The 27,544-nt window shown below is 45.4% G+C and overlaps 1 protein-coding gene across 1 annotated transcript in view; it reads right to left on the bottom strand.

The window, feature by feature from the left end:
• Positions 1-12,354: 12,354 nt before the first annotated feature.
• DNHD1 (dynein heavy chain domain 1) overlaps positions 12,355-27,544 on the bottom strand; it is a 78,264-nt gene continuing 63,074 nt past the window's right edge. Inside the window, 15 exon segments of the mRNA XM_007102994.3 lie at positions 12,355-12,705; positions 12,889-13,676; positions 13,908-14,057; positions 14,219-14,310; positions 15,117-15,318; positions 15,410-15,532; positions 15,727-15,913; positions 16,113-17,075; positions 17,208-17,386; positions 17,563-17,715; positions 17,959-18,240; positions 23,108-23,579; positions 23,795-24,226; positions 24,352-24,534; positions 24,784-24,933. Of these exon segments, the coding sequence (XP_007103056.2) occupies positions 12,355-12,705; positions 12,889-13,676; positions 13,908-14,057; positions 14,219-14,310; positions 15,117-15,318; positions 15,410-15,532; positions 15,727-15,913; positions 16,113-17,075; positions 17,208-17,386; positions 17,563-17,715; positions 17,959-18,240; positions 23,108-23,579; positions 23,795-24,226; positions 24,352-24,534; positions 24,784-24,933 (4,707 nt within the window).

The raw sequence follows: 27,544 nt of genomic DNA, 5'->3' as shown, positions 1-27,544 counted from the left end.
TATATATATATATACACATAATCCCTTTTGGTTATATGTACTGCATGTATCTTCTCCCATTCTGTGGTTTGCTTTTTCACTCTCTTAATGGGTGTTTATTGATGAACAGAAGTTTAATGTAGTCTGGTTTATCGATTTTTCATGGTTAATGCTGTATGTGCCTATTTAAAGAATCATTCCTACCCCAAAATGATGAAGATATCTTACTAACTTATCTTCTGGACGTGTTAGTATTTTGCTTTTCATAGTTCTACAACCCATGTGCAACTGGTTTTTCTGTGTGGTTAGAATAGGAGCCAAGTTTAATTTTATTTCCATCTAGATATCCAATTAATACAAAACTGTTCATTGAAAACAAAATTTTCCTGTTACTCTACCTTTCCATATTTTTCTATATAAGTGCAAGTTTGTTTCTGGGCACCCTAATCCATTCCTTGGTCTGTACGTCTATCTTCACAGCAGTACCTCACTGTTTTAACTATAGTAGGTTTCTAATAAGTCTTAGTATGTGGTACAGCAAGTCCCACACGTTTTTCATCTCCAGAAGGACTATTGTTGGACCTTTGCATTTCCATGACTGTCAAGTTCCCTGAACATCCTGATGGGATTTTCTTATGCTGGATCAGTTTGGTGCGAATTGATACATTTGTAATACTGAGGCTTCCAAGTCTGTGGTCTGTGTGCTCCATTTCATTAATTGCTGTCAATATGTTTTATACATTTATGTGCAAAGTTCTTCGTGCACATCTTTTGTTAGATTTACTCCTAGGCATTTACTGTTTCTTTTTTAAACGTCTTGCAAATGGGATCTTTAGAAATTTCATTTTCTGCTTGCTTGTATATAGAAATATAACCAATTTTTGTGTGTTGACCATGGAGCAGCATCCTTGCTAAATAACCTCACTTACTAACTCTAATAATTTAGCTAAATAACCTCACTTTACTAACTCTAATAATTTATCTGTATTCTTTTATTTTCTACATATATTATATTCATATCATCTCTGAACATCATATCAGTTTATTTCATCCTTTCTAATTCTATATCATTTATTCTTATCCATGCTATACTCCACTGGCCAGGAGATCCATCACTGTGTTCAAGAAGAGTGATGTTGGTGGAAGTCTGAATCATTATCAGACTTGAAGGAAAAGCTTTCAGTATTTTGTCATTGAGTGTGATATTTGAAGTGAGATTCTGATTAATGGTTGTCAGATCAGTAATGTGCTCTACTTGCTATTACTTGTATCATGAATTGGATTTTGAATTTTGTCAAATGCTGCTTCTGAATTGAGATGATCATATATTTTTAAAAATTCTGTCAGTGTAGCAAGTAAAAGATTTATTTCCATATGTGAAATCAACCTTGAGTTTTTGGAATAAAATCAGCTTATTTGATTATATCTTTTTTATATATTGTTGAAATCAGTTTAATAATACTTTGTATAGGACTTTTTAATCTGTGCTCATGAGTGAACATAAGTGATATCTTCCTATAAATCTTCCTTTTCCCACTCAACACAGTGCTTTTAAGTTCTCTTCGTGTTGCGATATGTACCTTTAACTCACTTTAACCTCTTCTTCACATGCTCTAATGGCTTCCCATCTCATTCATAATATAGCCCAGAGTTCTTACTATAACCGAAAAGCCCCTTGTGTTATCTGGATTCCAAGTATCTCTCTAACACTCGCCCCCTTCATACACACCTTTTCAGCCATACTGTCCACTTTGCTATTTATTGAATATTCTAGGCATGCCCCTGCCTCAGGGCCATTGTACTATTTCATCTACCTGGAATATATTTTCACAGTTATCTTTATGGCCTACTTCCACACTATATTTGGGTCTCTGTTCAAATGTCAGTCTATCAGATAATCCCTCTCTCTAGCCAATACTTTTTTTTTAAACTTTTTTTTTTAAGCCAATACTTTCTACTGCCTTACCATGCTTAGTGTTTCTTCAAGGGACTAATCACCACCTTTTAAATTACATATTTATTTTTTTATATAGTTATTGTGTGTTTCCTCACACTAGAATGTAAATTCCAAGAGAGTAGGGACTTATCTGTTTTATTTAATACTGTATCCCTGGGATCTAGTACATACTTGCATCTGACATCTGTTTAGTGTTCCAACATGTATTTGTTTAGAACATTTAGCATAGCCATTCCTCTAAAGACATTTAGATTATCCAAATCCTTGTGACTACAAAAAAATGGGGGAAGGATTTTCTTATAAATGTTCTCTTAAATGTATACAGTGTATATATGAGTCTTGGTTCCAGATTTCAAGTTAATTTGTCAGGCCAGTTATGCCACAATTAACACCTATAAAATCTGAGCAAAATACAAACAAAAAACAATATTTGAAGGCCCTGGAAAGTGGACAAAAGCAGGCAGAAAGCAGAGGAGAATTTACCCATGAAAGACTTTAGCTGCAGTGGGTAAGAATTGTGATTTTTGTGGTCTTTCTGTCTGAAGGTTTTCCTTCCCCACCCCATTTTCCAGCCCCACCCTATCCCCGAGTTCCAAACGCAGAAAACCACAGCCTTACTCAAAACAGCAGAGGACAGAGTTCAAGGCTGGTAAAAATGCTGGAAATTTAAGAGCAGAAATCCTGGAAGAGAGAGTGGTATAAGGGGTGAAACCAAAATTTGGACAAACTCAACCCAAATCTTTGGATGACTACTAAATTACACATGCAAAGGGGAGAATCAAGGGGACCTAGCAAAAATAGCTGGCAGAATCCAGTGTGGAGTCTATCTTCAAATGACAGAAATGCACTGGAGTAAGATGTGCAAATTTGCTGCTATTTTTGCCTGAATACGTTCCTCAATTCATGTCCAGCTTGGGTGGCAGCTGAAGTGTCAGAAGACAGGGTTTGGCAGTGGAGAGCAGCTGGAAATTTAAAAGGAAAATCCCAGAAGCAAAAGCACTATAGAGGAGATGAACCCCCAAAATCTGTCCAAGTCTTTGGCCAGTGACTAACCTATGTAAATGCAGGTGAGATGCCCTGAGGCTAGGTTAAAAATGCAGCTGCTAGAAGCCAAAAGAACTAAGTAGATATGTCAACTGTTGTATGCACAACATAGGAAATATGAAATTTGCATTTTGAGGCCCCCCCATCCCAAAATTCCTTCATAACAACACCAACAACAAATCTTCAGAACATAACAGAATGAAAATTTCCATTTGGTTCTTTCTTGTAGTTTCTGTTTCTACAACATATTATTCACAATATCCAGTTTTCAACCAAAATTACGAGACATGCAAATAAATAGGAAATTATAGCCCTATTATAATTATAAAAATATGAAATTATAAACAGTAATTTATACTCAAGGGAAAAGACACTCAATAGAAACTGACTCTAGTGGGCTCAGATATTGGATTTAGTTGTCACAGAGTTCACAGTAGCTGTTATTAATGTGTCCAAATAATAAAATGAAAATATGGATAAGAAATTCAAGGAAAATATGGCCTCAACGAATATACAGATGGGGAACCTTGCCAGAACATAGAAACTACAAGAAAGAACGAAATGGAAATTCTAGAACAGAAAAATATAAATAACTAAAAGGGGGAAAAAAAGAAAGGATAATACAAAGTACTTGATTTGTACAACAGAGAAAATAGACTGAAAAAATTGATGGGGCCTGTGGGATTATAACAAAAGATCTGACATTGTGTCATTGAAGTCCCAGAAGAAGATGAGAAGGAGGATGTAGCTGAGAAAGCACTTGATGAAAAATATCCAGAAACTTCCCAAGTTTGATAAGAAATCCATATGGATTCAAGAAGCAAATGAACCCCAAACAGAATAAACATGAAGAAATCCATTTAAAACATATATAATTAAACTTATGAAAACTAAATAAAAAGAAAAAATTTGAAACAACTAAAGAAAAATGACACCTTACCTAAAGGGGAAAAACAATTTGAATGACAGCAGAGTTCTTATCAGAAACCATGGAAGCTATAGGGGAGTGGAACGATTTTTCTCAGATTTTGAAATAAAAGAACTGTTAACCCAGAAACTTATACCCAGTGAAAATAAAATATCCTTTAGGAGTGAAGGGGAAATTTGGATATTCTCAGATGAAGGCAAACTAGGAGAATTTGTCACCAGCAGACCTACCCTAAAAGAATGGCTAAAAGAAGTTCTCCAAATAGAAAGGGAATGATAAAAGAAGTCTTAGAACATCAGGAAGGATGAAAGGGCACAAATATATGTGTAAACAAACGTGTGCATGTACAGCTAGCTTTCCTTCTCTTGAGTTCTCTGAATTGTGTTTGATGGTTGAAGCAAAGTTTATAACATTGATGTAGTTCTAAATGTATTAAGACAATTACATTACAAACAGGGAAGGATAAAGGGAAGTAAGGTTTCAATACTTCACTTGAACAAGATGACAACACCAGTAAACCATGTTAAGTAATGTATATATCATGTAGTACATAAAACAACTACTAAAAAGCTATATTAAGATATAAACTAAAAAACACTATAGCTAACTCAAAATGGAGTTCTAAAAAATATCCAGTTAACTCACAGAAAGCAGAAAAAAGAAAACAGACAAAAATCAGAGAGAGTAAACAGAAAAACAAACAAAAAAAGGCAGATTTACTCCCTAGCATATCAATAATTATATGTTAATGAACTGAATACACCAATTAAACAACAAAGATGTGCAGAGTGATTTGAAAAAAAAAGACCAAAATATATGTTGTCTACAAGAAACTCACTTTAAATATAACAATATAGGCAAATTGAAAGTAAGAGGAAGAAAAAGATATATCATGCAAACATTATTTAAAAGGAACCAGGAGTGGCTATATTGATATCAGATAAAGTAGACCTCAGAGGAAAAGATTTTGACAGAGAGAGAAAGGGACATTATATAATAATAAATGGGTCAATGCAGCAAGAAAACATAGCAATTCTAAATGTGTACACACCAAACAGTGTGCAAAGTACATGAAGTAGATCTGATATAACTGAAAGGAGAAATATACAAATCCAAACTTGCAGTTGGAGACTCTCAACAATTGGTAAAACAACTAGACAGAAAATCAACAAGTACATAGAAGAACTCAACAACACCTTCAACCAGTAGGATCTAACTGACATTTATAGAATACTCCACCAACAAAATACACATCATTTTCAAGTACCCATGTAACATATCATTAAGATAGGCCACATCTTGGGCTATAAAATAAATTTCAACAAATTTTAAGATTTGAAATCATATAGAGTATGTTCTCTGACCACAAAAAAATCAAGCTAGAAATCAGTAACAGGAAAATTTCCAAACATTCAGAAGCTAAACAATACACTCCTAAATAATCTGTAGGTCAAAGAGGAAGTCACAAGGGAAATATAAACATACATTGAATGTAATGAAAATGAAAATAGAACATATCAAAATTTGTGAGGCATAGCTAAAACAATGCTGAGAGGAAAATGTATAGCACTAAATGTATACGTTGGAAAAGAGATAAACTTAAATGAATGTAATCAAAGTTCCCACCTCAATCTAGGGGGAAAAAGGGGGGAAATAAATCCAAAGCAAACAGAAGGAAGGAAATAATAAAGGTAAGAGCAGAATTTCATGAAATTGAAAACAAACAACCTGAATAGAACAAATCAATGAAACAAAGGGCTGTTTCTTTGAAAAGATCAATAAAATTACAAACTTCTAGCAAGACTAACAGAAAAGACACAAATTATCAATATCAGGAATGAAACAACAAATATCACTACAGACTGTGCAGACAAATATATAAAGATAATAAAGGAATACTGCAACTCTGGACGTATATTTGACAACTTAGTTGAAATGGAACAATTTCCCCCCAAAAAAAGACACCAAAATATTACAATTCATGCAATATGAAATAAATAACCCTGTAACTATTAAGGAAATTAAACTTGTAACTTTAAAACTCCCAAGAAAAAAGTCTCCAGGACTTCTGTGCTAAAAACTACAACACTGATGAAAGAAATCAAAGATGTAAATAAATGGAGAGACATACCATGTTCTTGGATTGCAAAACTTAGTAAAGACATCAGTTGTGTACCCACATGGGTACAGAGGTTTAAACACAATTCCTATCAAAATCCCAGCATGACTTTTTGTAGACACAGGTAAGATTACAGTTGTTCCCCTACATACGAACCTTCAAGTGTTGAACTTTCAAAGATGCAAACACGTGTTCAGATGTCCAGTCACGTAAGTTAGTTCACATGTCTGGCATACATTGTCACATGCAGCTTGCCCTCCGTTTCCTGTGGCTGACGATCCTTCAGCTCTACCATCTCCCACCTCCTCCCCCTCCTCCAGTCAGTAACTCTCCTTGCCTGTTCACTCGATGCCAGCCCCTGTATGCCAGCTGTGATACTGTACTACTGTATTTTCAAGGTACTGTACTGTAAGATTAAAAATGTTTTCTTTATTTTTTGTGTTTGTTTTTTATATATTATTTGTGTGAAAAGTATTATAAACCTATTACAGTACAGTACTATATAGGTGATTGTGTTAGCTGGTACCTAGGCTAACTTTGTTGGACTTACGAACAAGTTGGACTTATGAACGTGATCTCAGAACAGAACTCATTCGTATGTAGGGGACTTACTGTATTCTAAAATTTGTATGGAAAGGCGAAGGAACTAGAATAAGACAGTTTTGAAAAAGAAGAATAAAGTAGGAGGAATCAGTTTACCGAATTTCAAGACTTAACTACATAGCTACAGTAATCAAGACTGTGTGGTATTGGTGTAGGGGAGGATAGATACATAAATCAATAGAACAGAGAACCCAGAAACAGACCCATACAACCATGCCCAACTGATTTTTGACAAAGGTGCAGACACAATTCAATGGGGGAAAAGTAGCCTTTTCAACAAGTGGAGCTGGAGAACTTGGACATCCATAGGCAAAAATAAATGCTTACAAAAATACTTAAGTTTTAATCTATCTGTCTTGACCTAGTCTCACACCTGTACAAAAACGACCTCAAAATGGATCGTGTACAAAAACGACTTCAAAATGGATCATGGACTTAAGTGTAAAATATAAAACGATAAAACCCTTAGAAAAGAAACGCAGGAGAAAATCTTTGATATCTAAGGCAAGGCAAAGAGTTTTAAACTTGACATCAAAAACATGATTCATAAAAGAAAAAATTGATAAATGGGGACTTCATCAAAATTTAAAACCTTTGCTCTATGAAAAATCCTATTAAGATAGGAAGCTACAGACTGGGAGAAAATATTTGCAAACCACATATTTGACAAAGGATTAGTATCTAGAATATATAAATAACTCTGAAAACTCAAGGGTAAAAAAACCTGATAGCCTTATATCAGGCTACCTTATAGCCTACTAAAGAAATTGAATTTGTTATTAAAAACTTCCTCAGAAAAACAAAACAAAAAAGGTGGCTTTACTGGAAAATTATATCAACCATTTAAATAATATCATTCTGACACAAGCTCTTTTAGAAAGCAGAGTAGGACAGAACACTTCCCAACTCATTTTGTGTGTGACTCTCTAAGACCTAAACCTGGTAGCGAAATTGCTAGGACATATTGTATTTAATTAATTTCACTAGGTGCTGCCAGATTGCTCCCCAGAATACACTAGTATACCCATCTACCAACAGTGCATGAGGATTCGTGTTTTCCACTGTCTACCCAACGTTTGTTACAGTAGAGGCAATAGAATGCCATAGCGAGAATGGATTCTGGAGACAAATGCCTGGATTCAAAACCTGGCTCTGAATACTTTATAATAAGCATGAATGGAGTATGACCTTTAAAAATTGTGAACCACTATATTATATACCTGTAACGTACATAATATTGTACATCAGATATATTTCAATTTTAAAAAGTGCAAAAGGGGGGGGGTGTTGATAACACTCGCAGGATTGTTAAAAGGATTAAAGGAGAGAACCGATTTGAAAGTGACTCCTCCAGTACCTGGCATATGGCGTGTAGGATCTGCTCCCCAAAATGGGTTAATCTGTTCAATCTAAAAAGACTAAACCCTCAAAAGGCCCATGTCTCTACCTTCAGTGCTGACACCAACCAGTCTTCCAGCAGACCCATACTCTCCGGGGATGAGCTAATCGTTCGTCCAAGACCAAAGAGGGGCCACCTTCCCCCAACTCACATACACCTAGAGAAACCCATATTCAGTGGGGCGAACTTGAATCCCCATTCTAACCGGTGGCTCATATCCTCAGGGCCAGTGACAATTGTGCTGGATGTTTACTATGTTCTTTCATGCAGAAAAAAGTTCATTATAAAGTAGTGCTGTCTTAGGTCCCATCCAAGAGGATTTGTCATCCTGAAGTTTTTTCAAGTACTCTTATTCAAAATACCATTCCTTGCATGGCTCTCAAGCACAGGCTTATAGTCATATGGTCTAAAATGGTCCAGTTTTCTCTCACAAAGTGAGAAAAGTATGTTAAGCAGAGTAAGAACTTGAAACCTGAGTAAGAGTACACTTTGCCTAAAATAAGACCCAGGTATGATTTTGTTGTAATAACTACTGACTAAATTTTTTTAAAGAAAGAAGTACAGGCAATAAAGGTAAAAAACAAACAAACTGGCTCTGACTTTATGACCTGAATAACTTACTGAATTTGTATCTCAGTTTCCTGATCTGTAGTATGGAATAATAATAGTACCTATTATAGCTACTATTATAGCTTCCAGGGCTTCTTAGGCATTAGTGGGTGAACTGGCACTTTTTTTTTTCTATTTCAGGCATTTCTCCTATATATCCTATTTCTGAATGAGGATTTCAAATTAGACTGAAAAGCTGAAAAAATATGAGTTTCAGGTGAGCTGCAGAGCATTAATGAATGAAATTTTTGGTCTTTGGATTATTAGTGCATATAGTGTACAGAGCAGGATCACAAACTTCCTCACAAATTTGGATATGCTAATAAAATTTAGCTCCTTTCTCAATTACTGATCTGATTTTCCTCACAAGTCTCACTCCCATTCTCTACTCTGCTGAATAGTAGAAGAGGCTAGAAATAAATTTGTCTCACTCTCTTTAGGTTTCATTTTTTCTCTTTGAAATACAGGCTCAGAATTTCAAATTCTGAGCATTCTAAAATTCTGAGCATTCTACCTTTGCTCCTCTCCAGAGTGGCATCTAGGTGTAGAGAGGAGGGCTTGTGTGGCATTTTGATGTCAGAAGGAAGGGGTCGCTGGCCTAATACTGGTTCTTGGGTGTGCACAAGCTGGAATTCTCTGGGTATGGTTGGCCCAGTTCCACCCCTGGGCATCCTGCCAGAATTTGCTTCTAAAGTTGATGAATTCGTGGTCTTGTCTTTTTCAGCTGTCAGGGCCTTTTGCCCCTCTCTGCCAATTTGGCCTCCTCTCAACAACTCTGTTTGGTGCTGCAGACCCCAGTGATTCTCTGCCTCATATTCCCTCGAGCCTAACAGGTCTCTGTTCAGTTTCCACACCATGTAGGGATCAAGGGACACTTCTTCCTTTCCATGTCACTCTGCCTTCTTTATCCTCTTGGAGCCACAGTACGTCCATGCTGCAGAGCAGTTCCGTTCTAAAGTCCCAGTTAGGGAAAAGGGCAAAAGCCGCTGCCCTCGGTACCTCAGTTTACTGCTGAAGTCCCAGATCAAGTTGATTTTGTCATATTCCTCCCTCCCTTGATTCCACTCCTTCATCCATCACCCCCACCCCTGCCACCCCATCTGTCCAGACAGGATGGGACATGTTTCTCCCCTTTGTCATGTGTCTTACTTCCTCTTTCCTTTCATTGGGACTTTACTTCCCTAATGAGATTTTTTTTTTTTTTTTTTTGGCAACACCTAGCAGCATGCAGAATCTTAGTTCGCCGACCAGGGATCAAACCCAGGCCCTGGCAGTGAAAGCACTGAGTCCTATCCACTGGACTGCCAGGGAATTCTCCCTAATGAGATTCTAATTTATCTGCTAGACAATTTCAACAGTGAAATTGTCAAAGCTGGAACATTTTTACATGCATTCATTGTATTTGAGCTGTGCTGTCACTTGGTACTTATTTTATAATCTCTGATTGACTAAGTTTAATAATTTGCTGGGCATAACTCAAGAATGAATTTCAGGGCTTCCCTGGTGGCACAGCGGTTGAGAGTCCGCCTGCCGATGCAGGGGACATGGGTTCGTGCCCCGGTCTGGGAAGATCCCACATGCCGCTCCATCCGGAGCCTGTGCTCCGCAACGGGAGAGGCCACAGCAGTGAGAGGTCCGCGTACCGCAAAAAAAAAAAAAAAAAAAAGAACGAATTTCAGTCAATTATGCATCAATAAAGCTGAAATTTAAAAAAATAAAAGAAATGCTAGGTTACAAAAAAGAATAAATTTTGGTCTAGAGAAGGATGTGGATTTGTAGAAACTATTCTGTGTTAACCAATTTCAGATGGTTTTACTCGTATATCACTATTGTTCCCTGTTCCCACTGGGGAAAATAGCACTGATGGTAAATATGGACAGAGGGTTCATTTATCCAGAAGGACTTCTTTAATACTCTGCTAATCTCCTCTCCTGAAGGAGTAGGCATGCCCCTGGTTGAGTGTGGAAAGGAAAAGGGAAGAGTTTCTGAGGAAAGGGAAAGCTTTTGCCTCTTTGCTTAGCCTTTCGTTAAAGGAAATCAGTTGCACTGCAGTCAACCAGCAAGTGGGATGACTGTGAAGAGGTTGTGCACTGATGCTCAGTATAAACCTCTGTTTGCATTTCCTTCCACCATGTAGCTTGTACCGAATCATACAGCAAGGGGACTAAGTTGTACCTAGTAAGTTTTGGTGCTTGGGGGCAAGGAGAGGAGCTGTTGTTGGCTTTTAGCTGGTGTTGTCTGCTATACTCTAACCCAGCTTTTGTCAGAGGGGTTTGCCCTGGGGTAGCAAGCAATCATGCAACTAATAATAACTGAACGTATCAAAGCAGAACTCCTGATTCCCTACCTCCAACCTGTCTCTCAAATTTCTCATCTCAGTTAGTGACACCATGATCCACCCAGTTGCTCAGTCATCCTATGGTAGATTTGCCCATTTCCCTCACTCTTCACATTCAATCCATCAGCAAGTTCTGCTGGCTTTGCCTCCAGAATATTTCCTAAATCCATTAATTCTCCATCTCCACTGTTAATGACCTTAGTCCAAACTCCATCATCTCTCACTTGAATTACTTCAATAGCCTCCAAACAAATCTTCCTTCGTTACTCTGGATTTCCTTCCATCCATCCACCCATCATAGAACAGCCAGAGTGATCTTTGAAAAAGCTCATTTCCCAACTAATACTCTCTAATAGATTCCTTCTTTTAAAAAATACAAGCTCATTATCATGAAAAGGCTGTACGTGATCTGCCCCTTTCTATACCTTTCCATCCTTTTGGCTTACTCTGACCCTCACTCACAGTGCTCCAGCTATATGTTCTGTTCCTTGAACACCCCAAGGTTGTTCCTGCCTCAGCACCTTTGCACCTACTGAGGGCTCTACCTGAAACCCTCCTAGATCTTCAAATAGCTCTCTTTCAAATATTCAGCAAGCCTTCCCTGACCACCCAAACTAGATTAACTGCTCCCCTCTAGTCACTCTCTAACACATCAGCCTGCTTTGTTTTTTTTTTTATAGCACTTAAAAGTCATCAAATTTAACTCATTTATATGTTGGCCTTTTATTGTCTGTCTCCCGGCATTAGAACAACCTCATCAGTGCCTGGAAGAGCACCTTGTTCAGAGGAGTGCTCATAACTAATCGTTGAATGAACATATGACTTTGTGTCTTATTTTGCTTTTGTGTGTGTGTGTGTGTGTGTGTGTGTGTGTGTGTGTATGACTCACTCAGGATCCATTCTGGGGTGTGTGTGTGTGTGACTCACTCAGTATGCATTCCGGGGGAGGGGATGACTAGTAGGGCAGGATTGGGGCATTCCCAATAATACTGCTAAGTGCCTGAAGAAATTATCTTGAGTTCTAATGTTCTCCCTTTAAAAATATCGCTTGTGGGTTTAGCACAAGAGCTGAAAGCACAGTCGAGAGCTGGGTAGGGATTCCAAGTCCTGTGTGTTAGCCATCCTGAGATCTGCCTAGCCCCTTGGATACATGACTAACCCCAGGCCCATCTCCCCCACAGTGTACCCACACTCCCCTCTCCCCGTCGCCAGGCACACACCCTTTTCTACCTTCACTGTGAACAGACCAGCTCTCTCGGTTGTCTACACTGTGCTTCCCCCTCAGTGTGTCACATTATCAGTGGGCACACACCTGCATTCCTTATTAAGTCTCAGAAATCTTTCATCAAAGCACTCCAGCTTTATTTTGGCTGAGGGCTCAGGGCAACGGTGGGCTGCACACATGGACTCTCCGTTGGGCACAGGTGGCGGGGCTGAGCTTCGTGGGCAGGGGCAGGTGCATCAGGATCTTCCTGCTGTGCAGCCTAGTGGTGCCGAGGGGCCCTTCCAAGTACACAGGACAGGAATACACGGCCAGGCCAGCTGGGGGTGGCACGTCATTGGCCCCCGGGGCCTGGGCGCTGACTCTGACCGGAGGCAGGGGGCTGGGCTGACTGGAAGAACTGTCCTGCAAGACCCCTGCGAGCGGGTCCCATTCGGCGTTCCGGAGCTGTAGCCCAGTCAGCAGCAGCCCCACCTCTGGAACCTCTGGGTTTGGGCCGTTCACCACCTGGGGGCGCCAGAAACTGGTCAGGCAAGGCTAAGAAGCTGTGGGGTCGTGGTGGAGCGGGATCAGAGAAACAGATGGGGCTAGAGGGAGTAAAACCAAGAAGAGGCAAGGTGGGGTAACTAAGAGGTGTAATCAGGGACTTTAAGGGGCGGAATTGGAAACGAAGGGGCAGCACGAGGATACCTGGAGGTGCAGAGGGCTGTTTAGCTCCTGACGTTTATGTGGGAGCTGACTGGAGCTAGAGCCTTGGCAACCAGGGAAATTCGTCAGGTCAACCCCAGCAAAGGCAGCCTCCCAACGCAGTGACAGCAGCAGGCGGTGCGGGTGGCAAAAGGCTGACAGGTGAAAGATGCGCTCTGGTACTTGGGTTCCCACACCTAGGTAGCGAACCAACAGCTGCCCACGGCGCGACAGCTGTCGCAGCCAGTGCCAGGGCGGCTGAGGCCCGGCAGGCGCGTGAGGTCGCCAAGGCGAGGGTAGGCGGCCAGTCCAGAGAGCGTGAGCCACCTCTGCACAGCGCCGGGAGGCACACGGGGGCGCGCCCTTCAGCTGCTGCAACAGGCAATCAAGGTCCCGTTGCAGCGCGCCCACCAGCTGGCTCAGTTCCAGCACCTCCGTCTTGAGGAAGCCCTCCAGCGGCCGCGGCGCACTCAGCCCCAGCTCCCCCCACCCCGCGCCAGACTCAGCTTGACGAGTGGTCTCTGTCAGCAGAGCCTGCAATGACTCCAGCCTCCGCTTGGCTTGCACCAGGCGTTGTCGCAGCCGCCTTTCCGAGCGCCGGGAGCCTCCACGGGCCGCCGGAACCCAAGTGGGCGAACACCGCTGCAGCGCGCTCAGGACAGCGCGACTCTGGCGTCGCAGCAGCCAGGTCTGGGGGCCAGCACTCAGTCCACAGATCCGGGGTTCAGGTGGCGTGGGCAGTAGGTGCATCTGGGCCTTGCACTCTTCCATAGCATCCGGCTCCCCTAGTTCTTGGGGGTGGAGGTGAGTGAGAGGTGAGAGATAAGACTGTCTCTTCCCACCCCAGACCCGAGGGAGTAGGCCTTTCTCTGACACTCTGACACCTTAAACCATCACCATCCCATAACTGTGAATATTGCCCCCTTCTACACCTTTACTGGTACCTCTGTTACATTCCCTTGAGCAAGGTGGTATTACTGCTCTGTTCCCCACCTCAACGCAGATACCTGACTGGAGCTTACCCGGGCTGGGCATCAGAGTGGCCAGCAGATACTGGGGTGTGTGTGCTTGGGCCCGGTTCCCGCTGCTGGAGCTCAGGCAGGCTTGCGTGAGGCTAGTCAGGACCTCCCTGTCCTTTTCGTCTCCCACAGGACCCCCATAGAAAACTGAAGCTGAGGATGAGGTCAGAGCCCCTCAGTTACAGCCCCTTCAGTTTCCACCACCTCCCAAACCAAAGTTGTAGATTATGTCCCCATCTCAGTGCTCCCCTCCCTACCCCTTTCTGGGCTCTCCTGGGGGCTGGTGACTGCATGGGGGACAGGAGGAGTCTCACCAGCCAGCTCCTGCATGGCAGCTTTGGGATTGCTCAGGCTGGCCCACAGCTGGTCTTGGATCTGCAGGACCTGGGTCAGCGTCACTTGACTCCTGGGGGTGGAGAGCAGGAAGTAGGGTTTCAAAACCATCTATATGCTGAGGACTTTCACATCTTTCTCTCCAGCCCAAACCTCTCTCCTGAGCTCCAGACCCATGAGGGCTCACTAGTCATCGCCACTTGGCGCCACCAATACGACTTCCTTTCAACTGAAATCATCATTTTCCTCCCACACCACCCACCCAGTTGTCCAAGGCAGAAATCTGAGAGCCATCCTTGACTCTTCCCTCTTCCTCACCCCACATTTACTCTCTCCCCACTGTGACTACCCTAGTCCCTCCCACCCATACCATGATCTTGTTCCTCAAGACTGCCAGAGCCTCCCCAAACTATTATGCTGGCCTCCAGCCCTGCCCCATCTGATCCATTCTCCACGCTGCAGCCAGAGTGATCTTCCCAACAGACAGATGGGATCATGTGTCTTCTACTTAAAACCCTTCAGTGGCTTCCCACTGACCTCAGGATCCAATCAGGTCCCTTGCGATGGTCTTAAAGGCCCTCCGCCACAAGCCTCACCTGTCCCCACTCAAGCCCAGTGTGTCCCCTTCAGCCACACTGAAGTCCTCTTTCCTGGTAAGCACAGTTTCTTCTGCTCAGAAAGGCCTCATCTCCACCTGATCTGCCTCTGCTGTCAGGACTCACTTCAAAGTGAGATCCCTAAGTCCTTGGGGAAGCCTTCCTTGACTTCCTTTCCCCCTGCCCTCACATTTTGGAGCTCCCCAGAGATGAATCCCAGCATGTGAAAAATATTCAGTGTTTGTGGAGTGACTGACAGAGTAGGATGGGTAGGGTCCCTCACCAGCACCCCCTGTGAGCCTGCAGCTTCATTCCGTAGCACTGCCGGTGTAGCAGGAGGCCATGTAGGAGGAGCAGAGGCAGCACCCTGGCTGCGGGCTGCACACAGAGTCCTTGCTGGACTAGCTCCACACTGTCGACCAAGACATGGGACAGCTCCAGGGACTGGTCCCAGAAAATAGGCATGGAGTGCTGAGTCAGCACAGCTGGGGGGGGGGAGGAAGGAAAGTGCTGAGTCAGCACAATACAGTTACCTCCCCGCTCCAATCTGAGAGCCTATGGGGGGAAGCTCCTCACCTGGTAAGGAAGCAATAGCCTCTGCAGACACGATAAGCCAAAGACGGAAATCTCTGTGGACAGTGGCCACGTTCTCTCTTGCTTGTTGAGCGAAAAGCGGTTCTAACTCCAGGTCAGAGACCACTAGGGGTCAGACATGGGGCTGAGATCAATCGCTGGGTAAAGGGTCAGACATACGCCTAGAGATCAGACTTGAGGCTAGGGGGTTAGGAGTCAGATACAAAGGTGATTAGGGGATCAGCCATGAGATCTGAGTTCAAGCTCAGGCCCGAGTGTAGGATAGGGTCCTAGAAGCCATCTCTAGGCAGCAAACCCACCCTTGGCTCTGGCCAACAGCCCCAGCAAGGGCTGTAGCAGCTCTTTTGGCCAGCGAGGCATCAGATGACAGTTCTCCAGCACCAGCCAGTGCCCGCTGTGCATAGCCTTGCGGAGAATGCTGACCACAACCGAGACCGGGTCCCAGGCTTCAGAGCCCAGAGCTATCACCTTCAGATGCTTCTGCCCCTGAGGACCAACAGCAAAATGGCAGAGTAACTCAAAGGGATCCTAGGGTGACCCAAGGGACCCAGAGTAATGCCACAGATGACCTGAAAAGTCCCTGAGTAACCCAGAAAGATCCATGAGAATGCTGGGAGGGGAGACCCACACCCCATCCCAGCCCTAAGAGCCCGGTGGCTCCGTGGCCAAGAGGCTAGGCTCAAACCTGCTCATGTTTGGCAGCCAGTTTCTGGATGACGGTCAGGGGATGCACAGTGGCTGTGGGGTGACCAGGTGGTGGCAACAAAATCAGCGTGGGCTGAGTAGCCCGACTGTGTTCAAAAGGTATGGTGGGAGCACGCAGGTTTTCATCCAGGGGCCGGCCCAGGAGGCTGGTGGTGAAGGTTGCCAGAGCACTGGCCAGGCACTCAGGTCGCAGCACACGCCACAGGATCAGCTTCTGGAGGAGGCTGAATGGGTCAGTCCCAGGCCCCGGTGCAGGACCCAGCACTGTGGATGACAGTGACAAGTAAGCCTGCCAAACATTGGCGTGGCCTGCCAGGGATGCACACAGCCCAGCAAATGGGGGCAGTACCTCTAACATCTCACATTCGTGCCAGGCTCTCAGCCCTAGCCAGGCCGGTCGAGCCACACCTGGGACTGGTTTTCTGTAGCCTGTGCTGGGAGAGGCTGCCAGTCCAGGCCAGAGGGCCAGCCTCTCCAGCTCTGGTGCCTTCCTTGCCACTTGCAGCAGAGCCAGAGCACCCAAGGCACCCACCAAGGGTACTTGGGTCAGGCCCAGTGTAGCGACAGTGCTGCCCAGTAGCTGGCGGGTCAGCTGTCTTTTTAACTGCAGCAGATGGCAGGGTAGTTCTTCCTGCTGATGAATCTCACCTTTCATGCTGTTCAGAGCCCGCTTGGTGGCTGCCAGACAATTCTCTGGACTCATACGGAAAAGCGGTTGCAGGTTCTGCAGTGAGCTAAGAGCCTTTATAATGGCCATGCCATGCCAGACCACATGCCGATAGGGTGCCCACAATGCCACCTCCTGCATCCTCAGCTCTTCTAACTCCTCGAATTGGGCACGCAGCCGACACAGCTCTGCCTGGGCCCTCACCATGTCTCGCAGGAACTTGGCTGGTTTCTGATGCCTTGGGTTCTGGAGCAGCAGCATCGTCAGCAGCCGCTCCTGCAAACAGTCACTTGTTGCGTGGATCCGGCCCTTTCCCACGTAGCTCCCAATCAGCAGCACTCACCTCCACCCCCGTACCTGGGCCCCTGCAAAGCTCATCCCAACCCACAGACTGGACCCCCCAAGTACCTCAGCAGCCTCCACAGCTTCCCAGGTGTCCAGGAATCTGATCCTCAGGTCCTGCCAGTGGCTCTCAAGCTCAGGACGCTCTGTGCACAAGATCTCACGCAGCATCTGTTCTTCTAGGAGTTCCATGTTCATGCCCAGGTCCAGCACATTCAGCCCTTTCAGCAATTCACAGCCTAGCACTGGGAATCACATGGGAGATGCTTAACCTCTTCCCCTTGGCAGAGCCAGGGGTGAGACACACACAGGGAGTGTGGCCCCTGCTCCAGTCCTGAGCCCGCTCTGGGCCAGACTGAGTGAAGCTCAGGCCCTGGTGTTCCCACAAAGCTGTGTTGGCAACTTACCCACTGGGCCTCACCTTTTTCCAAAGAACTGAGGGGAAGGGTAGTACTCAGATAGAGACAGAAGCCAGGCTGCAACTGGGGTGGGCACAGCTGTTCCCGCTGCAGTAGCCACTGCAGTTCTGGGCACTCTAGGCCCAGCTCCATGTTGGTCAGTAGCACCGGCAGGCCTGCGAGGGGGAGGCAAGGACACCCTACCCACCATGCCAGCACCTGGGCACCCCCATGCACAAAATCTGGCTCCGACTTGCTCCCCTCTGGCTGACAGGAAGGCTGCCTCAGGGCTCTTGCACAGAGTTAGTGCCCAGGGTAAAGGTGGGAGCTGAGGTCAGACTGGGGTGTTGGAGTCCTGTGGGGCCACGGAGTAGGGGGAGGACCCAGGAGACACGTGGGTGGAGGGGACGAGTTCTCACCACAGGCAGCTGCCTCCTGGAGCTGAGGCCCCAGCTCTGGGTCAGCACCTGAGAGGACTCGGAGTTCAGGAGGGGGCGGGGACTGAGTCGCAGTCCCCGCCCCCTCCTCCTGTTCTTTCTCCTCTTGCTCCTGAGGCTCTTCCTCTTCCTGGTTCTTCTTCTTGATTCCCCTTTCTCCTGCCTTCTGTTCTTTTGTCTTATAACACTCATCGCTCTCATCATCTTCGTCTCCCGTGTCCTCCTCTTTAGACTCTTTTCCTTGATTTCTCTTGAAGCCCTTCCCTGTGGCAGAAAGATGAAGAGGAGCTCTTCTCAGGGAGGGCCTCAGGCTCCTGGGGAGCCCCGTTCACCCAAGGGCTCCAGCTCATGAAGGAAGTTCTGCGAGAAGACATCTTAGGAAAGTCACTTAAGCTCTCTATGACACAATTTCATCATCTGCAAAATGGGGTTGATAGTAGTGAGTACCTCATAGGGTTACTGTGAAGATGACATGGAACAATGCATAGAAAGCACTCTGCTGGTACCTACCAAGCACTCAATAAAGGGTAGCTCTCATTATTGCTACTCTAAAATTCCAGGGAGGGGTTCTAGTCACCCCTGAAATCAGCTCCATTTCTGCTTTTCTGCAGGTTGGTTAGAAGAGTCAGTGCATTTCCCTTTTTGCCTAAGCAAATTCTGTCACTAACAACTACAAGAGTCATCACTAGCATAGAGGTCATCGCCTGGAAGTAACAACTTGTAGGAGAAAGGCCATAGACTGCGGCATTAGGCACGCCATGGATACTGCTGTGCACGAGGTGGCTAGCTGACCAGCAGCCGTCTGCAACCCCCTTCTCCTTTGCCTCCTCTACTGCAGGATCTGGAAAAGATAAATACTTATTTTTTTAATTGTCAAGAACTTTAAGGATTTTTTAAAATATTAAGTGTTCAAGAAGTGGGCAAGTGGAGGTTGCCAGGTCCACAATTTGGTGTGTTCGTTTCCTATTCCTTAACAAGTTACCACAAACTTAGCTAAAAACAACACCCCATTTATTATCTCTCACTTCAGTAGCTTACAAGCCTGATCAGGCACTCTGCTCAGAGTTACACTGGGCTAAAATCAAGGCTAATACACACACACACACACACACACACACGCACACGCACACACACCACATCTTCTTTATCTGTCGATGGACATTTAGGTTGCTTCCACGTCTTGTCTATTGTAAATAGTGCTGCTATGCATACTGGGGTTCATATATCTTTTCAACAAGGGATTAATATCCAAAACATACAAACAGCTCCTATAGCTCAATATCAAAAAACAAACAAACAAACAAAAAACAGGGACTTCCCTGGTGGGGCAGTGGTTAAGAATCTGCCTGCCAATGCAGGGGACATGGGTTCAAGCCCTGGTCCAGGAAGATCCCACATGCCGTGGAGCAACTAAGCCCATGCGCCACAGCTACTGAGCCTGCACTCTAGAGCCCGCGAGCCACAGCTACTGAGCCCATGTGCCACAACTACTGAAGCCTACCAGCCTAGAACCCTTGCTCTGCAACAAGAGAAGCCACCGCAATGAGAAGCCTGTGCACTGCAATGAAGAGTAACCCCGCTTGCTGCAAATAGAGAAAGCCTGCGCACCGCAACTAGAGAAAGCCTGCATGAAGCAACGAAGAGTCAAAGCAGCCAAAACAAAACAAAAACCAACCCAATCATAAAATGGGCATTTTAAGGTCAATTGTTTCACAACCTTAATTACATCTGCAAAGTCTCTCTTGCCATGTAACATCATCATGGAGTAACATCAGAGGACAAAGGTGATGGGGGCCAAATTCTGCCTAGTGCATTTGGATATTGAGATTCCTGGAAGATCTTTTGTTTTCCTGATGAAGGGGACAGAATCGGCTAGGAGAAACTCTGACACGATGCTTGGAGGGATAGCACATTTGATAGCAAATATGGTGGCTTAAAAGAACAGAAACTTATTCTCTCAGAATTCTGGAGGCCAGAAATCCAAAATCAAGGCGTTGGCAAGGCTGCACTTCTTCGGAAGGCTTTAAGGAAGACTCCTTTCTTGCCTCCTCCAGCTTCTGGTGGTTCTAGGAGTTCCTTGGCTCATGGCTACTTAATTCCACTCTCTCTCCATCTTCACACGGCCTTCCTCTGTGGACCTATGCCTTCTCTTCTGTCTCTTGTAAGGACACTTGTCATTGGACTTAGGCCAACCCTTGGAAATCTAGGATGGTCTCATTGCAAGACTCTGAACTTAATTACATCTGCAAAGACTCTTTTTCCAAAAAAGGTCACATTCGTAGGTTCTGGAGGTTAGGATGTGGATATCTCTTTTGGGCGTACACCATTCAACCCACTACAATGTGATAAATGAACATACCAAGGATCATAGGTCAGAAAGGTAGAAGATTCTGGGTGCTTGAAGTCAACACTGAAGCCCTGTACCTGTTTATCCCAGTCCATCTTATAATGTGAGATGAATAAATCCCATGGTGAGCTGGATTTTTGTTACTGGTAGTGAGAGCATTCCTAACTGATACAGCACACTGGGGAGTAAGGGGAAGTGAGGATTTTTCTTTTCCCTACTGGGAAGGTAGTTAGGCTATGTGGTGGGTAAGAAGTTAGCTTATCTCGTGGGACTTGGACCATGTGCTCACTGAACTTTAGTGGATTTAGTAGAAAATACTGGAGCATGCTGGCTACTTCTCTACTTAGATGAGAGAAACAACCTCCAGAAAAAAAAAAGGGAATTCCTTTCTTCTCATATCAAGAAATTTCAGATCACACATGATCAGATACTCATGCAACTTGCTGATTTATAAAAAATGATTCTGTATATCATGTCACATGGAATAGGAAATTATGGGCTATTGGAGGAGCCTGGAAAATCAGGGAAGCCTCCAGGTTCATCCAAAGCACTTCTCTCTATGCATTCCCTGCTTGACAAGAAGTAGCCTCCCTCCCCCTTTTGATTTGCATACAGCCCAAATAGGGGCTCCATTCCATGGTCAGTTAGCCTAAGCTCACTACCGAGACTATTTTCTTACTACAGCTCTGAGGTGAAGGCCAAGGTTTAGATGGATGACAGTTACACTAAGGCTTCGTGGAATTTGTGGAGCCCCTAGAACCAATGTTAAGAGACAGAAGCCAGAAGCCAGGGTTTAAATTCAATAATGAGAATGTATCAAGGTTTCTGGCATCTGTTAATAGCTAATAGAGTCCTTACAAATGAAATCTGCAGGAAAAAAGATGAGAGATTTTAAGGGATTAGCTGGAAAATCTCCCACCTGGTAACAAGTGATCTGTGTCTGCTTAATTTTAAGGCAAATCCTAAGCCCCCATACCCATTCCAATAGGAAGTGGACATTTATGGCATAACGGCTATGAACAGGGGACTTTTGCCCAACTTTCCTCTCACAGATAGCCCTGGGGACAATGGGCAAGGAAAATTATGCTATTTATTCATCAGAACTCAGGGCAGCTGAACTGGCTGTCCAAGAACTCACTCCAGTGAGTTCCATTAGCCAGTGAAATGATGCTAATCATTTGTCTTACTATATCTGTCTAGCATTGTACAGTACATGCTAGAGACCAATATACAGTGTGCACTTCTTACCCTTTCCAAGTTTCTAAACAGAAGTTTATTACAGTTATCTTGATTTGATTTTGCTTCACTTTGCATATCAGGTGTATTGGTATGGTGAGATTCAGCGTGTAACGTAGCATAGGTTACAGAATCATGAAGAGCCACATCCAGATCCGATCAAGAGCAACAAACATCATTCAGAGTTTCAGGACTCAGAATTGGATATAGCAGCTAGATGTTTCTTTTAGGATGTCTCTTATTAGAGAGGGGGTAAATTAATTTATAGATACACCTGTGATAGCTGCATAATGGACATTTTTGTAATGGTGTATGGGAACAACAGAGAGACGGAAAGTTGTGCCGGACAGCCAAGTGATGGACTGTAATAATGATAGCGGTAATATATTGATAGTAGTAATGACTAATGTTTTTGAGAACTTATTATGTATTAGACACTGTGTGAACTCTTTTTTCATGAATTATCTTGCTTAATACTCACAACAATGTATGAGATGGGTATAATTAAGACCCTCATTTTATTGACAAATAAACTTGGGCTTAGAGAGGTTAAATACCTTGCCTGGGTCACACAGCTAGCAAAGGACAGATATTTGACCCAGATAGTCTGCTTATAGAGCCCCTGTTACAGACGAATTTATTATACACCTTCTATTCTAGATGTCCATTGTTCTTACCAGTACTGGGAAATAAACACTCTCCCTTCCCCTAGGAAATGCTCCTCTGATGCTCACCCAGATGGGTCTCTGATCCAAGCAGGACCAATAGAAATATTTCCCCAGAATTCCTGAACATGGGATAAATTTGGGTAGTAAAGCTGTGAGTTGTAGTTCAAGTTTCCAATAGTGCTGAGCAGATCAGGATGCGGAAGATCATGGTCATCCACGTAGATTCAGAATCATTGCAATATGGGCCCCAAAATGTAAATGTGACCTAATTTATTAATATCGTGTTGGCTGGGGACTTCCCTGGTGGTCCAGTGGGTAAGACTCCGTGCTCCCAATGCAGGGGGCCTGGGTTCGATCCCTGGTCAGGGAACTAGACCCTGCATGCGTGCCGCAGCTAAGAGTCTGCATGCTGCAACTAAAACATCCTGCGTGCCTCAACTAAAGATCCCGCGTGCCGCAACCAAGACCTGGCAGAGCCAAAATAAATAATCTTTTTTGTTGTTGTTGGTGGTGGTTTTTTTTTTTGGTACGCGGGCCTCTCACTGTTGTGGCCTCTCCCGTTGCGGAGCACAGGCTCCGGATGCGCAGGCTCAGCGGCCATGGCTCATGGGCCCAGCCGCTCCGCGGCATGTGAGATCTTCCCGGACCGGGGCACGAACCCGTGTCCCCTGCATCGGCAGGTGGACTCTCAACCACTGCGCCACCAGGGAAGCCCTAAATAAATATTTTTAAAAATATATCATGTTGGCTGATGAAATCTGGGATACCCTGGCCATAAAAATTTAGTGTCTTCATGATGAAAGGGAAGAGCACATGTGGCTGAGAGTGTTGGACAGCTCAGACACCCAAGATGCACTGTGTTTACTATCCCTGGCTTTACCTTTGCCTTTGGTGGGACCTGTGGCCAAGCATCCAGCCTCTTCTAGAGGCAGTGGATTCAGCCAGATGAGGGCCTGGTTGCTGGGGTCAAGCAGCAGGGGCCAACGGCAACTGAAGTAGTGAGTGTGACTTCGCAGAAGCAGGCCTGCCAGGCGGGCTGACTTTGCCTGGGGCTTCAGGTCTCGGTCCCACTGTAACTGTTCCGATTCAGAGCTCAGCAAGGCCAGAAGGTTGAAGGGAGAGCGTGTGGAGAGCAGGGGTTTCTTTGGTGGCGTGATGACAGATTTCTGCATCTGCTTCAGTGCCTGTGCCACGTCATCTGGGCCCAGCGGCTCCTGACAGCCCCTACAGAGAGCCAGCCACTTGTCGAGCAGCTCCTGGCGCCGCATTGGTGGGAAGGGACCCAGGTAGCTGATGGCAGCTGAACACAAGACAGCATCTCCGAACACAGTCGTGCAGTGCCCCTTCAACTTCTGGTGTGGAAGGGAAGACCAGAGGGTGTGTAGGCCAGCGGGGAGGGTAGAGGCAGAGGGTCTGGCAGAGAGGGAGCAAGGCAGGGTGTGGAGGAAAGCGTGGCAAGGAGGGCAGAGTGGGACAGAAGAAGGCAGTGAGGGCACGGGAAGAGCAGAGGAGTGGGACTGTGGTGCAGAAATGAACTTTAAGGGGCAGCCTAGGAGGGGCTGGTTACCTGGAGCTCTGTAGTCCAGGAATGCATGGGCGTGAGCAGTGCAGCCTTGATGGGCCACTTGTGGTGATGGCCACACTGAGCCTGACCGAGTTTCTCTGCCACATGCTTGTGGGAAGCCTGGGCATCTTCCAGCTTCTTGGACAGGGCCAAACTGTACACTAGGATCTCCTGGGCCTGGAACTGGTACTGGCCCAGGCGGGCCTGCTCCCGAGCCAGTGTCGCCTCCACCTGCCGCAACAGCAGGCCCGTGGGCAGTCCTCGGCGCTGCGCCAGCCCATAGCACAGAACGGCCCGGAGCCAGGCAGCTAGCCGTGCTGCAGGTGTGCTCACTGCCCGCAAGGCTGCATCGCTCATGCCTGGAGCCTTCAGAGCTAGGTTTAACTTTATCATCTCTGAGTCTGTCATCTTTTCCTTGGGGAAGAACACCAGCTCCTGGGAGAGTGTGTGTTAAGAAGGGCGGGGGAAGACATAGGTGCTCTGAACATTGCCCCACAGCCTTGCCAAGTCTCCCCTCCATGCCTCCACTCTCCTCCTCCATTGCGCCCCACATTCCCTACCTGATAAAAATCCTCAGTGCATAACAGCTGCTTGGCACTGGCCCAGCCCGTTTCGCGGTGGAAGAGGTCACACACAGCATCCGTCACCTGGACCACAGATTCTGGTGGCGCTCGATAGCTCCGTATCTCCTCAAAGTCAGCCACCTGCAGCTGGCTCAGGGGCCCCAGGAATGCCTTGCCCATCTGAATGAGGAGAGATGGGCTCTTGAAGTGAGCTCCCAGAATGTCCTCTTTCTTCAATGTATTTCCAGGAGGGATCATCTTCTCCTAGGGTCTCCTAAGGGATCATACCCCAAGCCATCTTATTACCTTTACCCCCTCCCCCAGGAGACTTCATGACAAGTCAACCCATCCTCTCCTCTGGGCATCCTAGGAGGGGTTGTCCTCTTCCAAGAGAGGAGCAGTGCAGGGCAGGCAGCAGGAAGAGCCCACCTGCTCCAGGAGAGCCTCATGCTGAGCCCGCAGGGCATCCCGCTGCTTGGTCAGGTTCTCAATGAGATTCTCCTGCTGCCGACACTCTGCCAGCTGCCGCTTGTGCAGAAGCTTGTTTTGGTCTAGCTGCTGATGCAGTCTGCCGAGGCTCTGTGAACAGAGTTCAGGCTCTGTAGCTCTAGATCCCGGGCCAGGTGGGAATACCCCAAGGGAAGACCCCATGGGCTTGGACTCAGGCATACTCCTCACTCGATAGTCAGGGTGACCAAGTTGAACTCCAAATAGGCCACAGATACATGCTGAGCTCTGAAAGTGTCATTTTCTTATCTGTGAGTTATACATCTAGTAATGCAGCCCCGAGTGGGTGGGTGCTTCTCCTGACCTACCGTACAGGCCCAGGAAATCTGAATCCAAAGCCTACACACTTAACCACTGGGCTACACTTTTCATCTTACTTGAACCATTAGTGGCATTTGCCACAGAAGACAGCTCCTCCCTCTTGAACATTCTCCTCCCTTGACTTTCATGAGCCCATGTTCTTCTTTGGCTTTCTCCAACTTCTGTGGCCACTCTTTCTCAGTCTCTTCCTCTGCCATCCCTTAAATATTTCTCAGAAAGTTTTTCAGGGCCCCCTTCTCTTCTCAGCCTACACTTCTGGGCACCCTCCTTAATCTCATGTCTCTGATTACCACTTATACCTTAACAACTTCCAAATCTTTATATCTAGCCAGATTCTTTCCCAAGACCCACACCCCCGTATCCATCTGCTTAGTGGGAATCTCCTCTCTGGTGTCTCACAGGCCCCTCAGACTCCACGTGTCCAGAAGTGAACGTATTAGCTATGCCTCATCAGATCTCTTGCAATCTTACTCATCTATTCATGTGTTCTTTTCTCAGAGAACTGTGGCAAAATACATCGAAGTTTCCCAAGGAAGAAACCTAACTGTTACCCTGACTCCATCTCTTCTAGTCCCCCAAACCCAACCCATCTTCAAGGCCTTTCGGTTCCACCTCCTAAACGTCCCTCGTATCTACTCCCATCCCCAACGCCATCATTCACGCCCATGCTCTCTCACTCCTGACCTTCTGCACTGGCTTCCTAACTCCTACTCCCCATCCTCTAACTGGCTTTTCATGCTGCAGCCTAATTGGTTTTCTCAAAGCCAAATATCATATCATCATGTCCCTTAACACTTGCCACATTTTTCATTTGGTTTACAATGCCTCCATGACCAGGAGGCCTCTACTCATCTTTCCAACCTCATTTCCTTTTCCTCTCCCAGCACTCTGCTCTCCAGCCATTCCTGACTTTCAGCTCCTCCAACGTGGCACACATCCTCTTGCCTCTGGGCCTTTGCACCTGCTGTTACTTCAGCCTGTGACACTCTTCCCAAACCCTTTTATATGTAATCTTACCTAACCTTCAGGTTATCAACCTTGATACTTCATTCATTTGTTTACATATTTAAGGAATGCTTTTGAACACCTGCTGTGTTCTACACGTGCCTCTGTGCTACATACTGTGTGGCACTATGCTTTCTCTAGAAAGTCTTTCTTGATACTTCAAAGCACCCTGGACTTGCTCTGTCATAACACACTATTTTGTAGTCGCCTGCATGAGCCTATATCTTCCAGTAAACTAGGCACCACGAAGGCAAGGGCAGTGTCTTATCTTTCTTATTAGGAGGCAATCTAATACATGATAACATTTATTGGGCTCTTGCTATGTGCCGGCACTTTGAAGTGCTTTACATGTAATATCTCATTTAATTCTCATCCTAACCTCTCTGGATCTGAGTTTTCTCATCTTTAAAACGGAAGAAAGGATGGCCTCCTTAGAAAAGTTGAGGCGAAAATTCTATCTATCTAGATGTAAGCATAGATGTAGACATGGACAAAAATATTAATGAGTGCTTGGACAAAAAATATGGAGTTCAATTAATTTTTGTTGAGTACAGTAATAAAATAATGAACCAATTGAATATGAGAAGGAAACGAGATGGAGGGGTCCAGAATGACTCCTGGGATTTAGCTTAAATGACTAAGTGGATGGTGGTGCCATTTCCTGAGGTAGACAACATTGAAAGAAGTACACACCATTATGGCTGTTGAGTGAATGCCCCTGAGACTATGAAAATCTCATATCCAGATTTTGGGGTTCTTATGTTGTGCTCTGATGTAACTGACCCAGGGATCAAAGAATAATAACACCCCTAAGCCATATCAACAATTCCTGGTATTATCCATTTTGGGAAAACGTAAGGCCCAAGACAAGAAACTGGAATTTGGAAAACATGGGAAAGAGGACTCCTGTCCATCTATGAACTTCTCAATTTTTTTGCATCTCAACTGAGTCTTCATGTTTAATCTAAGCTAGTGGCTGATGGTAGGCGGGCACCAGTACTATGAGGACTGCACAGAACACATGTGGAGTAGATGCATGTACTTAGACACAATGTAAGCCATGCCCCTGGAGTTGTGCAACACTGGATGACAACCCTGAGGGCACCCATTAGAAGAGGCGGGTTAGACATTGGGAACTGGAAGCTCTGAAAGACCAGTAGAAAGTAACTCAGATTATCTGCTTATAAGTTGATCACTAGTTTACTTCACTGTAGTTATCCCTGAACCTTCATCAAAAAGTCCTGTGTAGGGGCTTCCCTGGTGGCGCAGTGGTTGAGAATCCGCCTGCCAATGCAGGGGACGCGGGTGCGTGCCCCGGTCCGGGAAGATCCCACATGCCGCGGAGCGGCTGGGCCCG

The sequence above is a fragment of the Physeter macrocephalus genome, chromosome 16, assembly GCF_002837175.3.
Source record: "Physeter macrocephalus isolate SW-GA chromosome 16, ASM283717v5, whole genome shotgun sequence".
Lineage (NCBI taxonomy): Eukaryota > Metazoa > Chordata > Mammalia > Artiodactyla > Physeteridae > Physeter > Physeter macrocephalus.
This window is presented reverse-complemented; position numbering and strand designations above follow the sequence as displayed.